This window comes from Theropithecus gelada, chromosome 5 (genome assembly GCF_003255815.1).
Source record: "Theropithecus gelada isolate Dixy chromosome 5, Tgel_1.0, whole genome shotgun sequence".
Lineage (NCBI taxonomy): Eukaryota > Metazoa > Chordata > Mammalia > Primates > Cercopithecidae > Theropithecus > Theropithecus gelada.
This window is the reverse complement of record NC_037672.1, coordinates 15,097,151-15,122,509: the sequence shown is the minus strand read 5'-3', so window position 1 is coordinate 15,122,509 and position 25,359 is coordinate 15,097,151. Positions and strand designations below refer to the sequence as shown.

At 41.4% G+C, this 25,359-nt stretch overlaps 2 protein-coding genes across 3 annotated transcripts in view; both read left to right on the top strand.

Annotated features, from left to right (window-relative positions):
• Positions 1-2,086: 2,086 nt before the first annotated feature.
• On the top strand, positions 2,087-2,879 carry LOC112625241 (basic proline-rich protein-like; the record flags this gene model as incomplete). The annotated part of the gene is made up of 1 exon (XM_025386477.1): positions 2,087-2,879. A coding segment is annotated over exon 1 (561 nt), but the record flags the coding sequence as incomplete, so codon positions are not given.
• The window catches only part of TAPT1 (transmembrane anterior posterior transformation 1), a 64,026-nt gene continuing 41,543 nt past the window's right edge, over positions 2,877-25,359 (top strand). The window contains exons 1-2 of one of the 2 annotated variants that reach the window (XM_025386386.1): positions 2,877-3,165; positions 15,612-15,742. In XM_025386386.1, coding sequence (XP_025242171.1) covers positions 2,967-3,165; positions 15,612-15,742 — 330 coding nt within the window. In that variant the 5' untranslated portion in view covers positions 2,877-2,966. The remainder of the gene's footprint in view (positions 3,166-15,611; positions 15,743-25,359) is intronic. The other variant, XM_025386387.1, reaches the window with a different exon arrangement.

Below are 25,359 nucleotides of genomic sequence, written 5' to 3'. Positions count from 1 at the left end.
ATATTGTCATTGTCATCCAAATCTACGTTTAATCTTATAACTTAATTCAGAATGTTATTTGATGCCTATTTAATGGCTAAGGTTGCTATGTTTCTTAAATACTCATATTGTTTTTCTAATGGTAATACCATAAATCCAAGCCTGTATTTTTCTTTTTACAACTGATATAAAGTGCATTATGATATTTTGACTGCTATTTATCCTCCTCGGAGAACTGCTGGTTCTTCTATGCTGCATAAATATTTCTTATTTTAAGATAATTTGTAACCTAATACTTTGAAGATTCCAAATACATATTGGAAAATACTATTTTCCTGGATTCTAACTAAGTTGCAACACGTTGAATTAACTCAAAGAAAACAATTTTCTATATGCAATAAGCTATTTGATTATCTGATTATCAACACCCATACAAGGGAAGAATAGCTGAAAAAAGTATTTTTACTAATGGTTGTTTCTAAAATGCTTTTTTGTATGTTGACTTCAATATAGGTTTGAAATTGTGCAGTTTCACATGTCAGATATAACAAAGCAGCTTCAGTGAAAAGATTCAACCGAAGAGAAGCTACAAGACCCTCAACTTGCCCACATCCGCATTCCCACATTTCCAATTTGTTCCTCCTGCTTCAGTCAGTACCTAGCCGTGGCATGGCTGCTTCCTTTTTTTTTTTTTTTTGGCACGGCTGCTTCCTCCTCTTCTTTTTTTTTTTTTTTTTTTTTTTTTCTTTTTTTGAGACGGAGTCTCACTCTGTCGCCCGGGCTGAAGTCCAGTGACGCGATCTCGGTGCGGTTCACTGCAACCTCCGCCTCCCGGATTCAAGCGATTCTCCTGCCTCAGCCTTACAGTAGCTGGGAATACAGGGGGGCAGGCGCCCGCCATATGCCCGGCTAATTATTTGTAATTTTAGTAGAGACGGGGTTTCACTATGTTGGCCAGGCTGGTCTCGATCTCCTGACCTCGTGATTCGCCCGCTTCGGCCTCCCAAAGTGTTGGGATTACAGGCGTGAGCCACCGTGCCAGGCCCTCTCTCTTCTATTTAAAAGGATAGGCACAGCCTTTGGAACCGAATGTCTTTCCTCAGGCCTCATAATAGAAAATGAAGAAAGTCCATTCTGACAACTGGCTGCCTTAGGAAACAGAATTTGGGATTCTTACCCTTCAAGCTCCTGTCGAGTCAAAGGCAAAGGCAATAACCCAATAAATGTGGTGAGACAGTAAATGGAAACTGACATAAACATAGCAATAAAAGCCTACTTCCCTCTTTGCAATCAATACATAATGGAATGGGTATGATTTTACACCATAAAAGATCAGAGAATAATAGAATTTGGGCTGAATAAAGCTTAGAAAGAAGTCACAACACTTTCCATACCTTTTGATTTTCAAAACGATTCTTAAGATTTGTCGAGAATATTTGTTTTCAATTGTTTCAGTGAGGCTCAGTTTTGACCACATGCAACGAAAATAGAGAATTTCATGGAGGATCATCACAGGATTGGCTTAGAAATGTAATCCTGTGAGCTGTCCCGTTTCATACAGGATAAGGTTCCGACGCCTGCACCGAATGTTCCTCCTTTCAACGAGGCTGGGCTCCTAGCTGCTGGGGCATTTTTTAGTCCATCTTGGGCTCTCACCTCTGCCTCCTGCTCAGCTGTCACAATGCCAGGCGGCTGTGCAGCCCAAAGCAGCCCACTCCGTTTTAAACTTGCTCAGTTTGCAATCAGGTAACCCGCTACCGACAACAGAACCCTCAAGGTTCGTTTATATGCGGTTCTCAAGTTTAGGTCTAAGGAAGTTTCCAGGAAGCTTAGTGTTCGGGGAGGAATTCGTTTTGCTTTTGCTAATCAAAGAGACACAAAAGCACATCTGAGTCCCGAAGCTGACACATGGGAAATCGCGGTACCACTGTCCCCTCACCAGAGCGCGCAACAATCACTTGCGGAGCGGGTAAAAGGTCCGCATCTTCTCCGAGCCTGGGGCACCTTCGCTCCCACGGCCCCAGCTGGTGGTGGTCTTGACACCACGCTCGGTGCGGGGTCACACGCCAGAGCTGGAAAGGGGAGGTCCAACCCCAAGTAAAGCGACAGAGTAAGGACACAGTGGTGGCCAAGGGCTGTCTGCTAACCCCAGTCCCTAAAGACAGTGTGGAAAGTCCGTCCCAGCGCCAGCCCTTGAAGCGCTCTGCTGGTCCGGCCGCGGCCCCTCCCCTGCGCGCCCCCACCTGTTGTGAAGCTCCCCAAGCTCCTTCTAGCCCAAGTGCTTTGGAAACTGCCAAAGGACACTCAGAGGCCAGGGAATGTGACAGGCAAGCATAAATATGCAGAAGAGATGGAACCAAAATAGCGGGCACGCAGGGCCGGAGCTCGCGGGGGTCGGGGATCTGGAGCCGGGCCCCCGCCGCCGCGGCCGCGCCCGCGCCAGCGGTGCCAAGACCTGGCGGGCGGCGCCGGCGCACTCCGGGCACCCAGTCTGCAAAAGGGGCCCTGAGCGTGCGGCCGGACACCTCGCAGACTGCGGACAGCGGCCGGGGCGGCAGCCTCCCCGGGGCTCCACGGCCGACCCGCCGCCCGCCGCTGCCATCCCCGGCCCGCTCCTGCCGGGTCCCAGACCCAAGCCCCGAAGGCGCCCGCTCTGCGCGACCGCGCAGCCCGGCTGCATGGAGCCCGGCGCGGTGCCCCGGCCGGCGGAGCCAGCCACGGCGCGGGAAACAGCCGCCCGCCACGGCGAGGGCAAAAAGAAGATGGCGGCGGCTGTGGCGGCGGCGGCAGCAGCGGCGGCTGCCTCACACGCGTCGCTGACGCCAATGGTGCGCGCCAGTCGGCGGGCCGCGGATGGCGGCGGCGGCGGCAGCGGCGGCCCGGGCTCCGGCGAGGGGCGGGGCGAGGCGGGGAGGGGGCCGGCCGGAGGCGGAGGCCGGGCCAGAGGCTGGAGGGAGGCGGCGGGGACAGTTTGTTGTGCTCGGAACATGGCGGGCGTTGGCGACGCGGCCGCCCCGGGAGAAGGCAGCGGTGGCGGCGTGGACGGCCCGCAGCGGGACGGCCGCGGCGAGGCGGAGCAGCCGGGCAGCAGCGGCGGACAGGGGCCCCCGCCGGCGCCTCAGCTCACTGAGACGCTGGGCTTCTACGAGAGCGACCGGCGGCGGGAGAGGCGCCGGGGCCGCACAGGTGAGGCGGGCGGCGCTAGGCCGCGGCGGGCACCAAGGGGGCGGACTGGGCACCGAGGGCGCCTTGGGACCTCGGCCCCCGAGCCCCGCGGCCGGCGCTGCCTCCCGGGATCGCCCGGGCTGTGGGCGCGCGCGCTGCCGATGCTCCGCGGCCGTTGACAGCTCCTCGGGCGGGTTCCGCGCGCACCGCCGAGGCTCCCGCGGCCGCGCCAGGCCAGGTGTGCGCTAGAAGGGGTCTGCGGCCGGGAAAGTTCTGTCTGGGTCCCTGCACCGCTCTCGGAAGGTCTTAGGTTGGCGGGCATCTCCACGTCTCGGAGCCAAAACGTGAGAAGCACACGGCTGATTTCTTAATTATATTTATGTCAAGGTGACTTTTTTTGTTCTGTATTTTAAGTGAACTTGAGCCATAGAGACCTGTTAACTTGCTCTCCAAATAGATGTTTCACAGACAGCTGACGGTGTGGTAGTGACCATGAAGTTCAGTAGTTTTGCCCAGTACAGAAATATTTAACACTCCATGAAATGTTGCATCCGAACTTTTCCTAAACTGAAACTTAAGCCAAAAAATTGCTAGATGAGAAAATGTGTACTTATGAATGCTACATTCAGTGACCAGTTTTAAACGTATTGTTACAGTGTTACAGTTCCTATAAGATCTAGGTTTTTATTCTCATTTAAAAAATTTTTTTTAACTTGCGTTAGTATTCATATTGCAGTTGCAAATTAGTTTTAAATGAAAAAAGATTTTGAGATGGATGTCTTCTTGAATATAGAGTGAACCCAACCTTTTAATTCCTCAGGCTACAGCAGCTGAACTATAACTCCATTAAATTTCTTCCAACTAAAAAATTATTTCTGTTGTCCAAAAGGGACTGTGTTAGCCGTTATTTCCTGCAGTTCATGCAAATAACTTTAAGTTGTGAGGCTGATTACATCATTGATTGTACTTGAGTATGGAAATTTTAACAGTACTTAAGGGACATAAAGTTGATCAGATGAGATTTTAATTGATTTGCTGATTCCCAGAACTGGACCTAGGTTCGATTTTGAAGCAGTCTGTATGAAAATTACAGACTGTCATGTTTGGTCTTTTTCAATTAACCACTTAAAAATTCTCAACCGTACTTTATTTGGTTTAGTTCTCAGTTAAACATTTGCTTTCAAGAGTATTTACTTTCTGAATTGGCAGGATCTAAGTAAGTCAAAATATCAAATCTCTCAACTGTCTGTTTACTTACTTAGACTTGAATATTAAAAGCACTCTTGTAAATAGAAATAGATGTTGCCAGGCTTCACTATACTTTCTTTAAAATATTTCTCAGTTGCAGGAAAGCCACCATTTTAAAAGCCCTTTTTTCTTGTTTGCATGGAGAGGAAATGAAGTTGTTTGAAGCCTATTGATGAGCACAGATCTTGAGCTTGCAGTATCACTTCACACTTCTTCCCTGGCTTTTTCTGGGACTGGATACCTGGACTTACATGGACTTCATTATACCACATATCCATTCTTCACCAACATGGTTCACCATGTTTAAGGCTGGATTTTTTTTAAACCCATAGTCGCAGGAAGTCATTATCAGGGAGATGCCTCCAGGTTTAGCTGTTGGGGTAGTCCTTGTTCTTTCCCCAGGTCCATTGATTTTGTGTGAGGAGATGTCAGTGGCCACTCCTGCTTTACCAAGTCACACTAGCCTTGGCGATCAGGATTTAGGTAAGAATTCCAAATTCCAGGAGTGTTTCGGCTGGAGCCACTGGCCAGTGTTCTCTCTGAGCCTCCACATGAGCCCTGCCTTCTTTTCCCCTGGTGTCCCTGCTCTGCTAAGTCACATAGCTCCTGCCACTGCTAGCACCCAGCCTGTAGCTCTGATAACCACATTTGTTAGAAGTTTCTCCACTAGAGACTGAATTATTTTAGTCCTTCTTCAGTGCCCAGGCCGCTAAGTCTAGTGCTGCCCTCTTCCCCTCCTCTGTAATCCTTCCTTCCCCTCCTTTTAAGAATTTTAAAAAACGATTCTGTAGGAGCTGGCCTGGGTCAGAGGGCCTTTGAGTGGCAGCACCTAGAGTCATTTGGATAGCATTTCTCCCTGAATCAAACTAGTCCTTCAAGGCTAGATGCTCGGACTTAGGTATTGTCGATTTTTTATTTTCTTGTGTGCCTCTGAGAGTCTAGCACACCTGCTCTTGAGCTCTAGATCCCCCTGCAAGTTAAGGCAGCCTTTGGCTTTTCTTTTTGAAAGTCATAATTTTAGTGTCTTGGTGGCTGAACCATCAGTTCCAAAGTCCCCCTTATCATTTCTCACAAGGAATTTAGGGCTCCTACAGATAAGACATTTGTTGATCAGTCCCAACAGCCTGGAATTCCCTGAATGAATGTACATATTAGGTACTTATCCAAACTCTTTCCATCTGAATAAAATAAATCAAAATGTGGTGTCTGAGGTTCAGTTTTTGTTTTATATATCTCTCCTTGTTGATTTATATGTTTAGAAACTAGATATGTATATTTGTTTGTATGAACAGCTATATGTGCTATATATTGTATTATACATGTGTCTCCATTAAGTCTAAGCTTTCTTTTCCTCATCACTTCGTTCTCAGAACTCCCGTTCTGACTTATATTTAGCCTGGCAATAGGCTGAAGCATGTCTCAGATGTGAGTACTTACACCTTTTAACGTAGTTAGAATTGGGAATCCCACTCATCATTCCTATTTTTATTTGCTCTCTCAGAATGGTCATTGTGTATTCCCTTGTTGCATATGTGGTTACTGGCCTTAAATTCTGGATATGGTGGTTATCAAGAACTGCAGATTGATCTCGTGTGTATTTTCTTCCTGTCCTTAAAAATACTACCAACTTCTGTTGTTCCTTTTGACATAAAACCAAATAATCAATATTAGGTTTTTGTGCTTGTTCCCCATTCGATTCATCTGCAGAAGTCCTAGGTAGGAGAATTTCTGTATAGCCATATTTTTATTTAGGAATCTAAGTCCAGCAAATCAACTTTGGACTAAACATTAGGAAATCTGTGTTTTTGGCTTGGTTGGGTTGTTGAACTGCTTTGTAAACTCTGTGCTTGCTTAGACTGCTTACCTAATCCATTTGGTTCTGTTTCATAATGCCACTACTAGATAGTTCAGTATCTGAAGCATCTAGGTTGGTTCTAGTCACCGTGGAGACTTAACAGAAGGCTTGGTGTAAATAAGGGTAGGTAGCACCTGTGAGGATGAAACAGTACCTGTGTAATGCAGGTGTTGGAGATGCATGGGGGTAGGTATTGCTTGTAAAACAAGAAAGCCTGAAGTCAGGTATAGGTGAACATATTGTTTCTACTGGTAACAGTGCCGTGGACCCATTTCTTTTCTCCTTTAGTAGTGACTCCGGACTTCTAAAACTTCAACTTATTATCCATCTCTTTTGCCTCTCTCCTCTCTCTTTAACCATGGTTAGACCTCTTCTTGCTTCACATCTGTTAGAGATTGAGCAGAGGCAGGAAGAAAGACTGAAAACCCAGAAAAGTCAGCTGAATTTTTAGCAATACCCTCAAAAGATTTTGAGTGGGATGAAGGTTTTAACTATTCATGTTACCTATGTCCTATTCTTTGTGTAATTGAAAATTTGTCAGTTTCTTCTTATAAATACATTTTTATTAAAATATATTTTCATTTAACCAGTCTTCACCTATATCACATAGTTATCCCAGTGGCCCCAAACTTAACCTAATGGATGATTAAAGGGTGACTGATTCTAAAATTATGATCTAGAGCCAATTAATTTGTTTACAAAGAAAAAGAAAAATAATTATAAAACCGGAAATTACTTGGAGTAACCACAAACCACATACAAAGTAACATTAGCTTCTTCTGACAAACTATTGCTTTGCTTTTAAAATTCTCACTTGCTTTACTTAATTAGTATATATAGACCAAATGAACAATGAAAAGTTACTTATTTTGGTTTTTGATCAGTTCAGTGCCTTGGCTTTTTACAGTTTTTAACTTTAACCTAGTTTACTCTCTGAAATTCAATCCTAGCAGCTCATTTGTCCTCCAATTTGGGGACTACTTGCATAAAAGAAGTCTCTAGAAAGCATATATAGCATTGACTGTCAAATTAATGATATTCTATTCTCATTTGTAATCCTTTGCTTTATAACCTTATGACCTTGGAAAAAGTCACTCCTTTGTTTATACCTGTTTTCCATCTATACATTTATAAATATTCTACTCTTTACTCCTCTAAATGAGACTATAAACATTTTTTCAAACATCTTAAAAACTGAATATATTGTGTGAAATGGTTCTTTTACTTAATGTTTGACTTAGGAAGGCAGAATTGCTGTTGTATTATTGATTCCCAGAAAAGCTGATTACTAATTGGCCTTGTACAAGAGTGTGTCTCTGTTTAATAAGGTTATCTAATATTTTAGTGTAACCTTAATAAAGTTTACTAAAGTTTTATGTTATTTAAGACTATGGAGGTATGCATGTTTCATATTTTCCTAACAGTTATAACCAGTATTACTTTCCAACTTTTTAAATGCTCAATGCTATTTTAAGAAAGATATATTTAGACATATTACTGAACATATAAATATATTTATGATTACTCATTACTTTTAATTAATACTTTTTAGTCTTAGGTTCTTATTTCTAAAATAAGCTTTCTTAGAAGATAATTAAACAATGTGTTTTTTATTTTAGGGGTGAGGAAAAGGCAATTTATACTATGCTTTTTCTGAATTTAAGTTCTGGATCACAGAGCAATTCTGTGGTAGGAGACGATATAGTGTAAAAATATGCTGGAGGGGCTGGGTGCAGTGGCTCACACCTGTAATCCCAGCACTCTGGGAGGCTGAGGCGGGTGGATTGCCTGAGCTCAGTAGTTCGAGACCAGTCTGGGCAACGCGGTGAAACCCTGTCTCTACTAAAATACAAAAAATTAGCCGGGCATGGAGGTATGTGCCTGTAATCCCAGCTACTTGGAAGGCTGAGCCAGGAGAATTGCTGGAACCCAGGAGGCGGAGTTGGAGGTTGCAGTGAGACAAGATCACACCACTGCACTCCAGCCTGGGTGACAGGTGACAGAGCGAGACTCTGTCTCCAAAAAACATATATATATATAAAATATATATATATGTATATGTATGTGTATATATATATGCACTGGAGGAACTGATTTGGATTTATGATTGGTATTATTTTCCTCATATTACATATTCACAGTTGACGGCTGGGCGCGGTGGCTCACACCTATAATCCTAGCACTTGGGGAGGCCAAGGCGGGTGGATTGCTTGAGCCTAGGAGTTCAAGACCAGCCTAGGCAACATAGTAAAACCCCATACCTATAAAAAATACAGAAGTTAGGTGGACATGGTAGCATGTGCCTGTAGTCCCAGCTGCTAGAGAGGCTGAGGTGGGAGGATTGCTTCAGCCCTGGAGGTAGAGGTTGCAGTGAGCCAAGATTGTGCCACTGTGCTGCAGCCTGGGCAACAGAGTGAGACGCTGTCTCAAAAAAAAAAAGGAAAATTTACAGTTGACAAAACATAGTTCTTCTAATGTTGAAGCTCTTGTTTATGTTATAATTAAATAGTAAAATTTTGTTTGTTTGTTTGTTTGTTTTGAGACAGAGTCTCATTCTGTCGCCAGACTGGAGTGCCTTGGTGCCTTGTTGCACCCTCCACCTCCTAGGTTCAAGCAATTTTCCTACCTCAGCCTCCCTAATAGCTGGGACTGCAGGCACACACCACCATGCCCAGCTAATTTTGGTATTTTTAGTAGAGACGTGGTTTCATCATGTTGGCCAGGATGGTCTCCATCTCTGGGTATCAGGATCCACCAGCCTCGGCTTCCCAAAAGTATCTATTTTTAAAAGACTTTTACTGAATGATATTTCTTCCTGGTAAGATTGGGATAAATGAACTAAAATTAATTGACATCTTAAAAACTGAAATCAGTGTTCAGGAAGTAAATATTTGGATTATTGGAAAAATACTCTTAAAACATAAAGGTAGATGTTTAGCATAACAAATGAGAGTGACTGTTTTGCTTCGAAGGAATGAAATACCACGAAAGTCTGACAGAAGTTAAGATGTACTTAGCTATCAGAGTTCTTGGTGATACCCATAGGTAAAGAACAGTGGCTTTGCTAAATTATTAACCAGGCAACTGTAGCCAAAATTATAGGATAGGTAAGTTCAGATGGGTCTGTAGAATTCTAGAGAGCAATGTTTAGCAAAATAAAAACAAGCAAAACACTGAAACACAGGTGTAACTCGGCACTGGGGATTGAGTGGCGCGCTGGGAAATGCAGCCTTCTCCGGGGAAAGGTGGGAGTGGTCCTGGTGGAGCAGAGCCAGTGAGGCTAACTCCAGGGCTCCGGCAGTGAGGCAGTGCACCCTCCTACCTCCTTCACCATGAATCACAGCCAAATTATAATTGTCAGAGAGATGGTTGATCATTTTGATATAGGCGAGAGAGTACACTGGACTAGGTGCTATTCCCAGTTTGTCACTTAACTTTTCAATGACTTTGTACTCAACTTCTGTGAACCTCAGTTTTTTCATAATGTGAAAATGGATAAAATATGGACAGCATTAATTGCTCTCTTTAGCTCTCATGATTGTTGCAAGAATTGTATGAAGTAATGTATGCAAGACCTTTGTAAACTGCCTCATACTGTAAAGTAGAAGGATTCTGATCCCTAAAATATAGCCACTTACTCAGGAGTAGATGAGAAGGAGGTAAGACAAAGCGTTCAAGATATTTAACCTTATGAAACTTTGTTGTTGTGATTAGTATTTCTTTAATGTATCATTTAAAACCATTCCCCAGCCCATTAGCATCGCGCTAATTATACACAAAGATTACCCCTACATTCAGAACTCACCAGCAGGGCTGGACTTGGAGAATATAGGGATACATGGGGCCTGCTCTCAGAAACTTTATGATTTTGTAAGGGAGCAACTATTAAAGAGTGTAGCTTCACAGAAGTCAGCCCAAGGTGCAGTGGGAGCACAGATAAAGAGGAGGGACAGAGGGCTCCTGATTTTCCAGACGTAACGCAGTGGCCTGTTTACAAAAGCACTTGAGGCAATAATAGGAAAAGCTGTCTAATGGTGAAAAACACACACTCTAGCCATAGACTTCTTGACTTTGAGTTCTGGCTTTTCTGTTTGCTTCCTGTGTGACCTTGGAAATCTCCTTAGCCTCTCTGGGCCTTGGTTTCTTCATCTGCAAAATGAGCATAACAGTAGAACCTGTTTCATAGTTGTGAGAGCTGTACACTCAAAATAGGTTATGTTTTTATTTGACTTTTTATATTCTCCATTGTAGAATCTAAACTAGTGTTTATAATTCAAATTCTTGGATATCTAGAGGTAGAATCCGGACACAGCATTGTTTTGTACTTGTAATTAAAACACTCGGTATTTATGTTGTATGATAACCTGTTTACAGAAAATTACTTAGGTTATATACATTGTTAAATATACTTATTTGTCATTTTACTTTTTAACGATAGAGCTAGGATTGCAGAAATAAACATTAGATAACCACCAAACCAGAATTGATTAATACTACAGTACTTGTGAAGTTAATAGGAAGTAGTTGAAGACAGTGCATCATGCTTTGCAGTTTTTATATACTTTTCATACAAGTACTCTCTTAGTCCTTTGATGATTCTGTGGATAAGGCAAACAGTTGACAGGTAAAAAAAAACTCCTCTAAGCTTCCATTTTCTCTTCGGTGAAATTGACATCTGTCACTGGAGTAGGGTCACAGGACTAATGTTTAAGACAGCTGTACTCCCTTTCTGTGATTGCTAATCCTATGCTCTTCTGTAGATCATAACCCAACTCTCCTTATGGGCAAAGCTGTCATCCCCAGTCACCAGAGAAGACACCATTGTGGAGAATAATTTTCCAAATAAACCTTTTTTTTTTTTTTTTTGAGATGGAGTTTCACTCTTGTCATCCAGGCTGGAGTACAGTGGCATGATCTTGGCTCACTGCAACCTCCGCCTCTGGGGTTCAAGCGATTCTCCTGCCTCAGCCTCCCAAGTAGCTGGGATTACAGGCGCCTGCCACCACGCTTGGCTAATTTTTAGTATTTTTAGTAGAGACGGGGTTTCACCATTTTGGACAAGCTGGTCCTAAATTCCTGACCTCAGGTGATCCTCCCACCTCAGCCTCCCAGAGTGCTGGGATTACAGGCGTGAGCCACTGCACCCGGCCCCAAATAAACCTTTTTATTTAATTTGCTTTTTAAAATTGTAAATCATTGTGCAGTAATGTGTTTCTGTATCTCTTTAATGCAGATGGCATTCTTGTGGGCTGCCTAATTTCTTTCCTTGCACTTAGTGTGGACAGTGAGGATCTCTTCATTCCCAAACCCAGGGCATTCACTGACTGTGACTGCATCATGGCACTCTATTCCCTCAGGGGGATTGAGGTTCAGGTACCCGTTGGGTTACCTTTACAGTCTATTAGCTACACAGACAGAGTAGAGGCTCCTGTATCCTCAGCAGCTGCTACATTGAGTGAAGCTTTTCACTCCTTCCCTGCTGACTCCCCGCGTCTCTGAACAATTCTGTCACAATCACAAGTTCTTTTCTCAAGTATCTGGTGTGCTTTTCTTTTGCCACTTCTGATTTTTGTTTTATATTGGTACATTGTTATTTATTAAGCAATTCCATTACTATTGAACATTTTGATGAATTCCACTTTTGTATTCATATAGATCATCTTTCAATAGAGCAATTCAGCAGTAAAGAAAAATGGAAAAATGCCAGAAATTATCATATCAGAAGGGACAGATCACCCACATGAAAGTTTAGCCCAGTTTGCCATTCACATTACTCCCTCAATTCTGTGTCAATTCTGTTCTTTGCTGCCTGCCTCCTAAAGAGACTAATTTGGCCACTCCATTTTATGTCTGTAATTCTTTCTTTTCATAGTCACTTCCCTTTCCATTTCGTTTTTAGCTTTTCACTGTCTGATTCTGTTTTTGTTCTCTGTGATTTCTCTTCTTCTCCTCTGACCCATATATTGTTTTAGCAAACATTTGTTGAGTACCTGTTATGTGCTGGGTCCCAGTGATGCAAAGGTGAATGAGAAAACCAGATAAGAAAATGAATGTAGTATGCTGCAGAAAATCATAGGCAGGCGCAGGTACTGTGGAAGCCAAGTAGGGGAAAGGACAGACTCTGCCTGAGAAACTTAGGGAAGTCTTCACAGAGGAGGTACCGTCTGGGCATGTTCACTCCTGGAAAATTGGTAGGGAATTCTCAGACCAACGAGCAGTGTGAACCCATTGACATGTTTGGGAGAAATGAAAAGTGGTATAAAAAGAAAATTGTGACCTAGAAATTCAGGGGAGGCAGGTATGAAGCATGACTGAAGAGATGGCCTGTGGCCAGTGATAGAGGATCTGCGATGGCCCACACTGAGGAGGTAGGACTTTATTCTGGAGGTAATGAAGAATCACTGAAGGGTTTCAGTAGAACCATATCTGATCTGTGTGAGCTGCTGTCTGGCTGCCAGGTGGAGTTAGCATTGAAGGGAGGAAAGATGGGAAGAATGGTACTCAATCAAGAAGCTTTTGCAATAACCTGGAGAGAGATGGGGAGGACTAAACTAGGGTGGAGTATAGGAAAAAGGGGAAAAAGTTAATGTTTTAAAGGAAGAATTGGTAGGCCTTGGTAAGAAGAGAGAGGGGATTGTCAAGATTGGCCCTGAGCTTCTAGTGCAGCAACTATGTCACGGGTAAAGCCAGGAACTAAAGTCAGGACTCCAGGAAAGGTGCAGAGTCAGTGGGCAAGATACTGGTTTCGTTTTGCAGGTGATTTCGGTATCTATGGGATATCCAGGTAGAGGAGGCTGTTGGAAATATGATAATAGCCAGAGCTGTAGATGTGATGACTTTAGAATTTTGATGATGGTTTTAATTCTAGTTAGAAATCTATAGGAAACAAAACATGTATAGGAAACAAAGTAGGTATAGGGAATAAATACCAGAAAGAATGATGAGGACATATTGGAGAATGCTAGCATTAAAGGATGGCTGACATTTTACTGCAGTGAATAGAGCACTGAACCAGCAGACACTTAAGGATCAGGTAGAGGAAGAAGGGCTACCAAAGAGACTTAGATGAAAAAAATTAGCCATTCAAGAGAGAAGAGCACCAATGAATCAGATTTAGGTGGCACGGAGGGATGGGGAAGCTGCAGGGTTGGCTGCTGTCCGTAGAGTGTGGTGAAGTGGCCTCTGGAGTTCAAAGTTCAGAGTTCACTAAGTTCAGTGAAAAATTATGTATGTGGAATCTCCTCTGCTTTCTGAAAGTCCTGTTGCTTCTCGATTTTTACATGAAAGAACTGGTATTTGTAGATACTAATCAAAACACACTCTTTTTCCTGATTGGAAAACTGAACTGAGTATGATTTGTTTATCTTTCATTAGTCTTGGCTGTTTTTGTTTGCAACTCAAAAGGCTTTCTTTTTCTCACCTTGAAAGAGCAGATCTTGTTCTGGTTCTAGCCAGCGTAGAACATATTAGAAAGTTCCTAACCAGAAGTTCTACTCTACGTGGATTTGGTTAGACTAAGTCCTTTAAATCCAAACATCCGTTAATATATACAGTTCACATATTGCGTACACTTAACCCACATGACTTCAACTGTAAATGTACTCTTCATGGTAACACAGACTCCCCAAAAAGATTATGAATCTGGTATTTAAAGAAGTGTGTGTGTGTATGTGTGTACGTACACATATATATGGAATAAACCCTAACATAAGCAAGCCACTTGACATAATACTCAAAGAACTAGTGATCTGTTTTAATGCTGGACGAGGTAAGCTGTTGTAGACCTGTTGTTTAGAACCATGGTCAAGTTGGCTTCTAAGTCTTTTCAAGGGCTTTTAAGGATGGAGATATATATATATAGATATATATAGATATATATATATATTTTTTTTGAGACACAGTCCCACTGTGTCACCTAGGCTGGAGTACAGTGGTGTGATCTCAGCTTACAGCAACCTTCGCCTCCTGGGTTCAAGCAATTCTCCTGCCTCAGCCTCCCAAGTAGATGGGACTACAGGCGCCCCGCCAGCACGTCCAGCTAATTTTTTTTGTACTTTTAGCCATTCAAGAGAGAAGAGCACCAATGAATCAGATTTAGGTGGCACGGAGGGACGGGGAAGCTGCAGGGTTGGCTGGTTAGAGACAGGTTTCACTATGTTGGCCGGGCTGGTCTTGAACTCCTGACCTTGTGATCCTCCCGCCTCGGCCTCCCAAAGTGTTGGGATTACAAGCATGAGCCACCACGCCCAGCCAAGGATTTTTTTTTACTATAAACTCTTTCCGCCTCACAGGTAGGCTTTAGATCATAGTACTCCTAGAAGGTGCAACTCCTGAAGTAGATCTGCATGAATGAAATCAACCTTCCTCCCTTGTCATTTTTTGGAGGTAACATTAAGACCACATTTGGTAAAAAGGACAAGGCCAGCTCAGAGCGAAGAGAACAGTGGACAGTTGGAAACCTTTTGGTAACCTGCGTTCTGGAAGAGAGTTTACCTCCTGCAGAGTAAATGTAGGAAGGTGTAGATGAAGTAAGGGGTGCTGAGGGTCATTGAGGGGATGGGCTGTCAGGGAAGTGTAATGCACTGAGAAGAGGTGGGGTCGAGTATCCAGAGCCTTCACTTCTCACCTCAAGCTTCCAGTTGTAGTGAGTGGAAAGTATATAAATAATTTCCTTTGACCTTGTTTTCCTCATCTGAGATGAGATGACTATGGAGTAGTTTGCTTTAGAGGAACAGAGGAAAAACATGGGTGAATGGAAAGATCCAAGGAAGGGGAAGTTTTTCTGATCTAGTTGAGGTTGCACTTTGCGTAACTATTGTGAGTGTCATGTTGGTAAGTTCATGTAGGAAAATGGCATTATTTAGACGTTTGTGCAGGATTTCTGAGGCTGAACTAAGAAAGGAGCTGGGGCACTGGTATCCATGTAGTTCACCCAGGGTGGTTCTTGGACTAAAGTGGTGCCCATTGTGTGACTTGGCTCCCTTTCAACTCTATATATTGCTCTGTTTTATATATTCTTGACAGCTACTGATTTTCCCTCCATCTCTGTCAGTCCAGGTACTGTATCACCTGTAAGAACCAAGACTGAGCTCTTGAAAAATACTTTCTTGACTATTCTAGCCCTTAGTAATTATTCCCTTAGATATTCCTGTGGCATTTTCGGTTTATACCACACAGAAGAATACTTTTCTAAAAAATACTTGCTGATCGTTGTGTGTAGTTGTTCAGTTCTAGACATAGAATTATAGATAACATTTATTTTGGTCTCTTTGTTTTATATGTGTATTACCTATGGCCCCAGCTAGCATGGAAGTTCCTTGATAAATACTGTTCTTTTTGTTTTCTGTCATTTTCTTTTCTGTAGAGCTTTCATTGTTGAGGTTCCTCAGTGCTGAACTAACAAGAGGGTACTTCCTTGAACATAATGAGGCCAAGTATACAGAAAGAAGAGAAAGAGTATACACTTGTTTGCGAATACCAAGAGAATTGGAAAAGGTACTATTTTTTCTTCATTACCAGACATCATGTTGAAAGTTATGTCAAAGTATTAATTATGAAAAAAAAAATGGTGAACAGCTAGAGTTGGGTTTTTTAAATAATTGAAATAATGTTATTGGGGGAGTAGAAATTTCCTTATAGGAAGAAGCTTTAAAGTTACATTTTTCAGTGTAAGAGCCAATGATATTAATAGATCTATCAAAATCTGAACTTTTCTGCCTATCATTATCATTGTGTGCTACATCAAAATAACTTTTGTAAGGAATTAATCTCTACTTCTGTACCCTTTTAGTTCCCTTCAGTTCTGTTTTACTAGAAACAGGTTTTTTTTCCCCCATTCAGCTTAATAAATTATTTAATTTCAGCCTCTTTAAAGGTTTCAGTTTCTCAGAAAGCCCACATGTTTGTAAACATACAGGACAGTCTCTTCAAAGAAAAAGATGGTTTGTTTTATCTTTGTCACAGGAAGCATCACATTACAGGGTGAGTGTAGTAACAGCAGCACTACATCTTCATGTGTCTTATTCCTTGTCTGTGCCTTATCCTATCAAGACCAGTAAAATAGGATGGGAAAGCAGCCCCTTCTCCCCTAGGTGATGCTAGAGTTGGTGAGTCTAAGCAATTCCAAAATTGCTTGCTAAAAGAAAAGAAGAAATAATTAAGCTTCAGCTATATTGAAACATGTTGTCATACTTCTATGGTAACATAAATCTTGTAATAGTCCAGTCATCTTTTTGGAATCATACTTTCTGTTGGAGTGGCTATCAGAAGAGTTTGGTTGGCTGGATTTGTTGGTGCATTGTAATAACAAGAGGTACTACAGGCAATGAGGAGTAAGGACCCAGCTGGTTTGGCTGATGTTCTCTTTCTGACAGTCTATCAGTTTAATAGAAGAAAAAGAGCCAAATGTAGAGTGACAATTTCAGAAATGTTGCTTTATGTAGGTTCTTGGTGAAGCATCACTTGCTGAAGTTTTAGGGAGTTCTGTATTAGGGTGGGATTTAGAGAGCTGGTGAGCAAGCAAAGATTAGAGAACAAATATGGCAATGGTTTGATTGCCTTTAGCGAGGATCATTAAATATGCTTAACTATTACTGTATTCCTACATTTCTAGAGGACTAGGGTTCCGTAGAGGAGCCTGAGGGACTGACAGATAAGGAGGGAGGAGGAGTGGGCAGGGCTGTCTGCAGTACTCCTCTCCAGTGCAGCAACAGCTCTGTCTTATATATTGGGATTTAACGAAGATTTTGTTTGGAGAAAGGAGTGGGGTAGGCGTATGTTTCTTTTACTTGGAAAAAAATACAAGATTAAACCAGTTCTTGTGTCTTAAAAGACCGTTAGCTTGCTTTTCGGATTTTTTCCAGCAATAAGCCATGAGATGGAAGTGTGAGGACACAGTGCAGGGGAAGTGGGAGGGACAGCCTGCCAAGGCCTGTATTTGGACAGGACGGTGCCAGCCACTGTCAGCTTTTGCCCACCTGGCCTCAGCCCTCTACGGGGGAATTTGTTTCCTGTCTGTCTGAGTAATTATGAACTCCCATTTTTCTCTGGAGAGGACACAGAGGGATTTAAATCTGCAACTCCCACCAAACTTTATGAGCACAACCAGGGGACTGCTTCAAAGTGGGTTGGTGTCTGTCTGACCCCTTTTATTACCCTTCTTGTGGCAAAACTAATGAACAGTGGCAGCATCCACTCCTGATTCTGTTACCTCAGCAGAGACAGGCTTGTTTCACGCTTCCTTCTTTCTTTCTCTTAAGGCGACTCAAATAACAAGCAATGTTTTGGGGTAGATTTCTCATAGAAACTTATAAGCATTTCATGTTTGTAATTAGGAGTATAAATTGTCTTCTGGAGAAAATAGCCTTATACTTATGTCTTGATGAGACTAAAGTATAAACCAGTGATTTTAAATTGTGGTCCACTGTAGAACTACTAATGAATCAAGTAATCAGTATAAGTTGCCATCAGAATTTTTTTTTTTTAAGAAAATAGAAGAATTATCAGAGAACATTGCCTATGCTAAGAGTATTGTTTCATGAAACTTTGGTTCCATTTGTATGAATGTAAATGTATAATGTCAGAAAAGTTGCATTAACACTGCTAATACACAATTGTAATAATTTTTTTTTTTTTTTTTTTTTTTTGAGACGGAGTCTCGCTAATTTTCTAATGATTTTTGTTTTCCCTGAAAGAGGCTTTAGGCCTGTTTGGGAAAATTTGATGTAATCTCTTAGAACAATACTTAAGAAGCTTTGTAGCCTAAATGTACAAAAAAAGTCATGGTTTTCTGTTTGGAGCATTTTTTCTTAACTTCTAAAACCAAGCGGGATGTAAAGGAAAGCAAATTTAGGTTTCAGTTTAATTCCAGGCTTAAATATCTCTCATAACCACATGAAGTCACTCTGATATCTTAAAGGCCTTTATTTTTTATAAATAGGATTTCACGTAAAGTTTTTAGTATGAGTTGAGAGCCTATCTAGATATGCAAGATAACCTAAATTATTTTTTATTGGCTGTTTTTGTTTACATTGTCTATTCTAATATATAATACCTTACTCATATTTTTTCTTGTTTTTGATAAATGCTATGATGTTTTCACCTAACCTTTTCAGGAAGAGAAACTTGAAAGTTAAAGAGCACTTTGCTTCTACAAAGGTTGTAAACACCATAAAACATGTAATTAATTTTTATATTTTAAGATAAAGAGAAGTCAACTTAATATCTCTTATCAAACCTGTTTACTAATGTGAAAAAAAAAATCCTCCAATTTTTGTATTACATTGTCATTGGATAAATACTTTATACTTGACATTTAGTAAAAATGAATTGCTTATATATTTTAAATAGTATCTCCAATTGTTAGCACATGATTTTCACTCTTAAACTTCTTATTTTAATGTAGGAGTACATAATTTTGGAGTGTTTTATTGGCTTTGGGAGACATTTCTTCTCTTCCACCATAAATGCCCTCCCCTGACCCCACAACCCCTTGGGTTCTATATACCAGATCTTCTGCTATTTATGTAGTCTACTTTGGGAACTTTATTATTCTTTTTTATACAACCAAGCAGATTAAACTATACTTTCTGTGCATTCTAAATTGAGAGGCAAGATAGCGAAGTGTTTAAGGGGATCATCTCTAAAGCTGGACTGCCTAACTCTGAATCTTGGCTTCACAATTGATTAGCTGTGAGTCCTTGAGCAATTCACTTAATCATTCTGTGCCTAACTTGCCTCATCTATATGTTAATTGTATGGTAAGCATGTAAAATTTTTCACAACCTTCACATCAGCCATTCAGGGGGAATGCACTACTCTGCTAGAGTGAGAGGAATTTAAAGGTTTCTTGTTCCCGATTACATTCCGGTGGATGTAATATTTTTCTTTGCAGTAGGGATAGCTTTCATCTTTGGGATGTGCTCAGCAGGAGGTGATTGGGAGAGGTGTGGTTTTTAGGATTTCCCTGGGTCCCAGTTTTATCTCACATTATACTTTTAATCTCCCTGCTTTGCTTGCCACTAAACTTGACTTTACTAACCCTGCAAGGGGCACGATTTTCTGACTCTTGGCCCTCTTGTGTTGCTGACCATAGGCAGAAAAAATATCTAGGGAAAGCTGTCTTCTTTCCTCTTTCCTTTTACCCAGGCTGTCTGGGAGTAAAGCTGATCTCCTTCATGAAGGACATAACCAATGGCCATGAGAGATGATAACACACCCTACCATTTTCTTCCAAGCCCTGTAGAGTCTGGCCTCGGTGGGCACATGCATGAAACCTACAATTATAACAGAAACAGGGTGCTTTAACCAGAGGCTTGGTGAAATCGGGGGCAGGGAGCATCAGTTTCCTAAAGAGGAAATTCATGGTGAGTGATTTCTCACTGTCCCACACCCCACCTTGACTTAGACACTTACATCCCACCACTTGTATCTGTTTCTGTATGAATAATAAATAATGTTTGTTATATAAGAATTAGGTGCTAGGTACTGTCCTAGGCACTTTACATCTGTTTGCGTTCAGTCCCTTCAACAGCCTTACAAGAAACATATATACTATTAAAGCTCCAATTCCTTTGCCCACCCCACTGTGGCAGTTCTACATTGACTTCCAGACAGATCTCTCCTTCCACCATTGTTTGGTGGAGGTATGTGCTAATAGCATATGCTCTCCATTTAGGTCCCCTAGTCCCCTGGGAACAGTTTCCCAAGTGTCAGGTCAAAATTGTCTCTTGTCTAAGGACTAATTTTGTCATCTTTGTGAATCTAAAGCTACAGTAAATAGTAAAGAAATACCCATTATAGGATCTTCTAAAATTCCCAGATATGTTTAAATTCTAATTTAGAAAGGTAAAGATGATTTACACACTTAATTATTAATTTACTGCATCTATGTTTTGAGTACTTCCTATGTTCCAAGAAGGCACTCTTGTGATACAGAATACAGAGATAAACAAGACTCACACCTAGCTTAGGAGATATCAGATCCATAAGTTATTATAATACAGGATAAAAAGTGACAAGTGCTTTTAAATAGTAGAAATAAAATGTGAAGAATTTAGAGAAGGGTAAGTGTGCTTAAACAACAGACCTGGGACGAGGATCCAGGAAGGAAAAAGAGGGAGATTTTGTTGTATAGGCTTTGTAGGATGGGATGGGTATGCTAGGAAGATCCAGAGGTGGAAAATTGTTAGGTGTGGACAGGAAACCACTGACACATGCTGGAAAGAAAGATAGACTGGCCAACCTAGGCAATGTGGCAAAACGCTGTCTCTACAAAAAATAGCCAGGAGTGGTAGCATGCACCTGTAGTCCTAGCTACTTGAGAGACGGAGGCAGAAGGATTGCTTGAGCCCCAGAGGCAGAGGTTGCTCTGAGCTAAGATCATGCAACTGTACTCCAGCCTGGGTAACAGAGCGAGACCCTGTCTCGAAAAAAGAGATAGACTAGATCCAGTTATGTTGAATGGTCAGGCTGGAGAGTCGAGTCTGTGGAAGGAGACTGTTAAATATGTGTTTCTTAGCAATGCTTTTAGCTGTATAGAACAGAAAAGGTGGTTAACAGTGATTTAAACAAGTAGGAAACTATTTTTTTCAACAAGTCTAGAAAAAAAGAGGTCTCAGTTGTTGCAGGAGATTAATGACGCTGTCATGGACCCAAGTCCTTTTCATCTTTCTACTTTGCCATCCTTGGCAAATTGGCTTTGGGTCTTCTTGCTTGTTGTCTTCTAGTAGAAGGATGACAGCTGCAACCTCAGCATTACATCTGCATTATAAACAGAAAGAAATGGGGTGGGCATTGCCACCTTTTTGACTATGCCTTTTATAAAGAATTGAAAGATTTCCCAGACGTGGCCTGGAATACTTCCACTTCTGTCTTATTGTGCAAACTGAGCTACATAGCCATCCCCAGCTGCAGAGGAGGCTAGGACAGTGATTATTATGCTTTTCCAACAAACGGAAAAGAACTGACAATGGTTATTGGGTTAGCCGTCCCTCAGAGCTTTCTTTCTGGAAAATTAGTATAGTCATATTCAACATGGACTGGAAGTGAGACAAGCAGGGAGAGCTCAAGATCCTTCCATGAATATAGTTAATATATAATATAATTCTACAATTAAAATTCTAATTTAATTCTACAATTACATAATTTAACTATACAGATTAAAATCTTCATTTGATTTATTTATTCCCCTCTCATGGTATTTATTTCTTGTGTTAAATATGTCAGATGTATGTTGTGGATTATCATGAAACCTTTCAGCAATATTCTTTTTCGTGTTTATATGTGTTCATGTAAGTTTGCATATCTGGTTAAACTAAAATGAAAATATTCTGTTGACTTTTCTTTACCTTGTAATTCTGTGCTTTTGGCCATTCATTATTTCATTGTTACCATGCCTTGTACATTATAGCTATTTAACACATTTTTCTAAAAATTAAATTCAACTGCTTAGACTTAAATAGAACCCCTTAGTTTTCTTACCAATGTGGCAAATTTTTATAAGCTTTAAATTTGTCAGATTGAAGGTGTAAGTATTGATATATTGTTATTACTAGGCATAAACTATTATTGTTGAAAGGGAGAAGGGTTACTGACATACAGGGGAATTATTTGTAATCAAGCATCAACAACCTTAGCTTCTTGAGTCTGTTTGTAATAGCTGAGGCCTGATCAAGGCATCAAATCTCTCTTGGGTTTTACTTTCTTCTATGATTAGAAGGTTGGACTTAGGTCATGTCAAGAGGTCTGATAGTGCATGATTCATTGAATGAGTTTGCCTATGAGCAATGGTGAGGGCAGATGGAAAGATTTAAATGTCTAGTTGAATAACTTAGTTTTGCCTTTTTGAAGGTCGTGGCGGGGTTAGCATTTAGGAAAAAAATAATCCAAAAGTTCATTTCAAATGAATGGACTTAAAATGTCATATAAAGCCTTTTTGTTTTATGTCAGTGTGAGGTATATGTTAAGAAAACATAATGACTATTGTTTCCCCTTTATTTCAGTAAAACAGTCCTGGGATTTCACTGTGAAACTAATAGAGAGTACTTACTCAGACCCATATTTGTGGCAGTGTTTTCTTGGGCATCCTAGTCAGTTTCTAATTTCATGAAAACATGTTTAGAGAATCATCCCTCTAAATTCTTCTCATGATGCAGCTCTTGCTGGTGACACACCCTTGCGCAGATGTACCCCCAGTGTGGCTGCTGAGAAGCAGGAAAGCCAGTAGGGATCCACATGTCTCAAATCTCAGCAGCCTTGGCTGGTGCTTCTCCCCTTCTCTCTGAGGCTTGTCACACCCTGCCTGTGGTGGTGGTGACCATAGCTTCCACGTTCTTTCTGCAACTGTCCTACCATTCTTAATTTTTTCAGGGGAGGTTCGGCATGTGAGACCCATCAGATAGTTCTAAGACAAGCCAGCAAAGCCTTTAGGCCTCTACCGCATTTATTGATGTACTTAAAAGATAATTTTTGAACTTGGCACCATGGGGCCATGTTTATCTTTGTGAATCAGTCACTTATTTCTCTCATTTCAGCTTTGGAAACAGTCTTAAATTTCTCTTCTCTGTCTTTCATTGTCCTGTATCAGGCTGCTGTGATCATTCACGCTGATGGCTCTTCTCCTTCCGTACTGTCCTCTCTGCTCGCTGCAGCCTGCTGTGGTGCTGCGTGCTGACCGCTCCCTCGATCTGATCCTAGATAGAAGGTATAGGATCAGAGCCTAGAGCAGCAGCTAAGACCTCTGTTCCTTAGGTGACACTCAGTCTTGCCTTGAACCCTGAGGGCACTCCTGCCTTGCTGCATCATTCCAGCCTCTCAGCAGGAGCACCACAGCCCTGTCTAAGCCCTGTCTGTAGCAAGCAAAATACCAAGTAATAGTTCCTGCCGGTGGGTTGTTGTGAGGATTAAGTTAATGTGGGTCACATGCTTAAAATATAACACTATTCAACATGGATTGGAAATAAGAGAAACAAGAAAGTCTCAGGATCATTCTATGTGCATAGTCCTACAAATTAAAATCTTCAATTGATTTGTTTTCCATGGCTACATATGCTTACATAGCTTGCCTATCATAAGAGAACCTGGCTCATGATAATCCCTTTTTTGGCCATCTCCTAGAGTATAGACTTTCTGGGGCATGAATTTTTTAATTCAGATGATTAAAATGATTTTATTGTAGGGATAACCTTGAATCTGCAGTAATTGCTTTCAAAGTCAGTCATTTATAGTTTTCTTATTGATACCCTGTTCCCTTTGACATTCTGCTGTTAATTGATCCCTACATGTGGGTTTATTGAGAATGTATTCATTCTCAGCAGAGATTTATCCAAATGTACATGTTTCAAAATAATCTAATTACCTTCAGGCACCTCTTTAAAATAAAAGAGCTATAAGTGAAAACAATCAAAAGGCAAGGATGCCTTGGAACCTAAGAATAAAAATTTGAGCTCCTTAACAATGAGCTAAACGTGATTTTCATGCCTCTTGCATAATGATTATAGCCTAACCTCACTGCTAGGTGGCTACTCACATTGTACCTGTGCATGCTCTTCCCTTGGTTTGGAATTGTGTCCTCTTTACTTCCTGGCAAAATCTAGTGCCCATCTTCTCTCCTCTGTGGGACATCTCTGCTATCTCTTGCACCTCCTTCCCTGTGGTGTTCATGCCACTCTCCCCTACCCCCAAATACACACACTTTACAGACCTAAGCTCTTCACCTGTGTTTCCAGAGCACATCATTCATCTAGCACTTACTGTGCGGTTTGTGTCAAGCTCACTGGGTCGTGAATTCCCTGGAGAAGATGTCTTTCCTCCCAGTGCAGTATTAAGCAAGATATGGTCTCTGCTTTTACAGAAGTAGACCCAGAGCTTTAGCACGAGCTTTATAAAAGTGAGACTAAGCCTCTTTACTCCTACTTTGTAACACTCTAGACCAGCGATCCTTGACTAGCAGGTGGTATTTGGTGGTTGTGGTGGAGGAGATGGTATTCAGAATTTCCAGAAGATGGTTAGTGTAATTCAAGGAGGCATATTGCAAAATCATTATGCTGCTTTCATTTTAGCCATAACATATTATTTATTTTGAAATTTCAAATGGTACTAAAAGAAGAGCAGGAGATTTTTGTCATAAAGGGAAGCATAGATTTTTTAAAAGGTAAAGAAACCCTGCTTCATTCCCCACAGAAAGAGGCTGGCGTTTTTATTGATTTATTTCTCTTGAGGCAGGTATTTTTCAGATGCTAAGTTGCAGTTCTATTAGGTTCAAAATAAATATGATAAGAGCAGGTGGCAGAAGTTTTCACAAGTGAATATTTTGTTTACTTACAATGTCATAGGATAATTTTCATTTTGTAATTTCCTTAGCATTAAAGTTCAGATGTTAAAAACTTAGGCTAAACTTTATTTTGAAATATGTATAATGGTAAATCCAGTGGTGAGTGAGGCCAGAAGGATGAATGAAAGTGTCATTAGTGGAAATAGTGCTTCAGTTTTCTGCAGACTGAGTGAAGTTCTGGCTCTGCCTCCACCACTCAAGAACCTGTGCCAACTCCTTGTCTCACTGCAGAGTGTGGGTGGTACTGGACTGCGGCCATGCACAGGCGGAGCCAGCACCTGGCCAGTGCCCGGTTGCATTGCCCAGACCTGTAGAAGGCTTCTGAAGTCCTTCCAGACAAGATCTCTCAGAGACAGAGAGCCTGGTGAACGTTTCTGTCCTTTGATTGTTTTCACTTATAACTCTTTTTATTTAAAGAGGTACCTGAAGATTATTAAGCATAAGATTATTTTGAAACATATACATTTTGATAAATCACTGCTGAGAATGAATTTTAGAAAATATTTTAAAATTGTATGCCTGCAGTTTGTAACTCAGTACTTTTAATTCAGTTTTGCACAAAGAACTTTCCAGTGTGTTCCCACTCGTATACTCTTCTGCAAAGCTTTCTGTAGTCAGTTTGAGCTGAACTGTCTTCAGTGCCTTGGAAGCTGCCTAGGAGGGAACTAAATTTCAACCTGGCTGCCTATCCGGGACCTGATTTTCAGACTGAGTTGCAACTTTTTTTTTTTTTTTTTTTTTTTTAGACGGGGGTTTCCCCCTTCCCCCCGGGTGGGGGGGG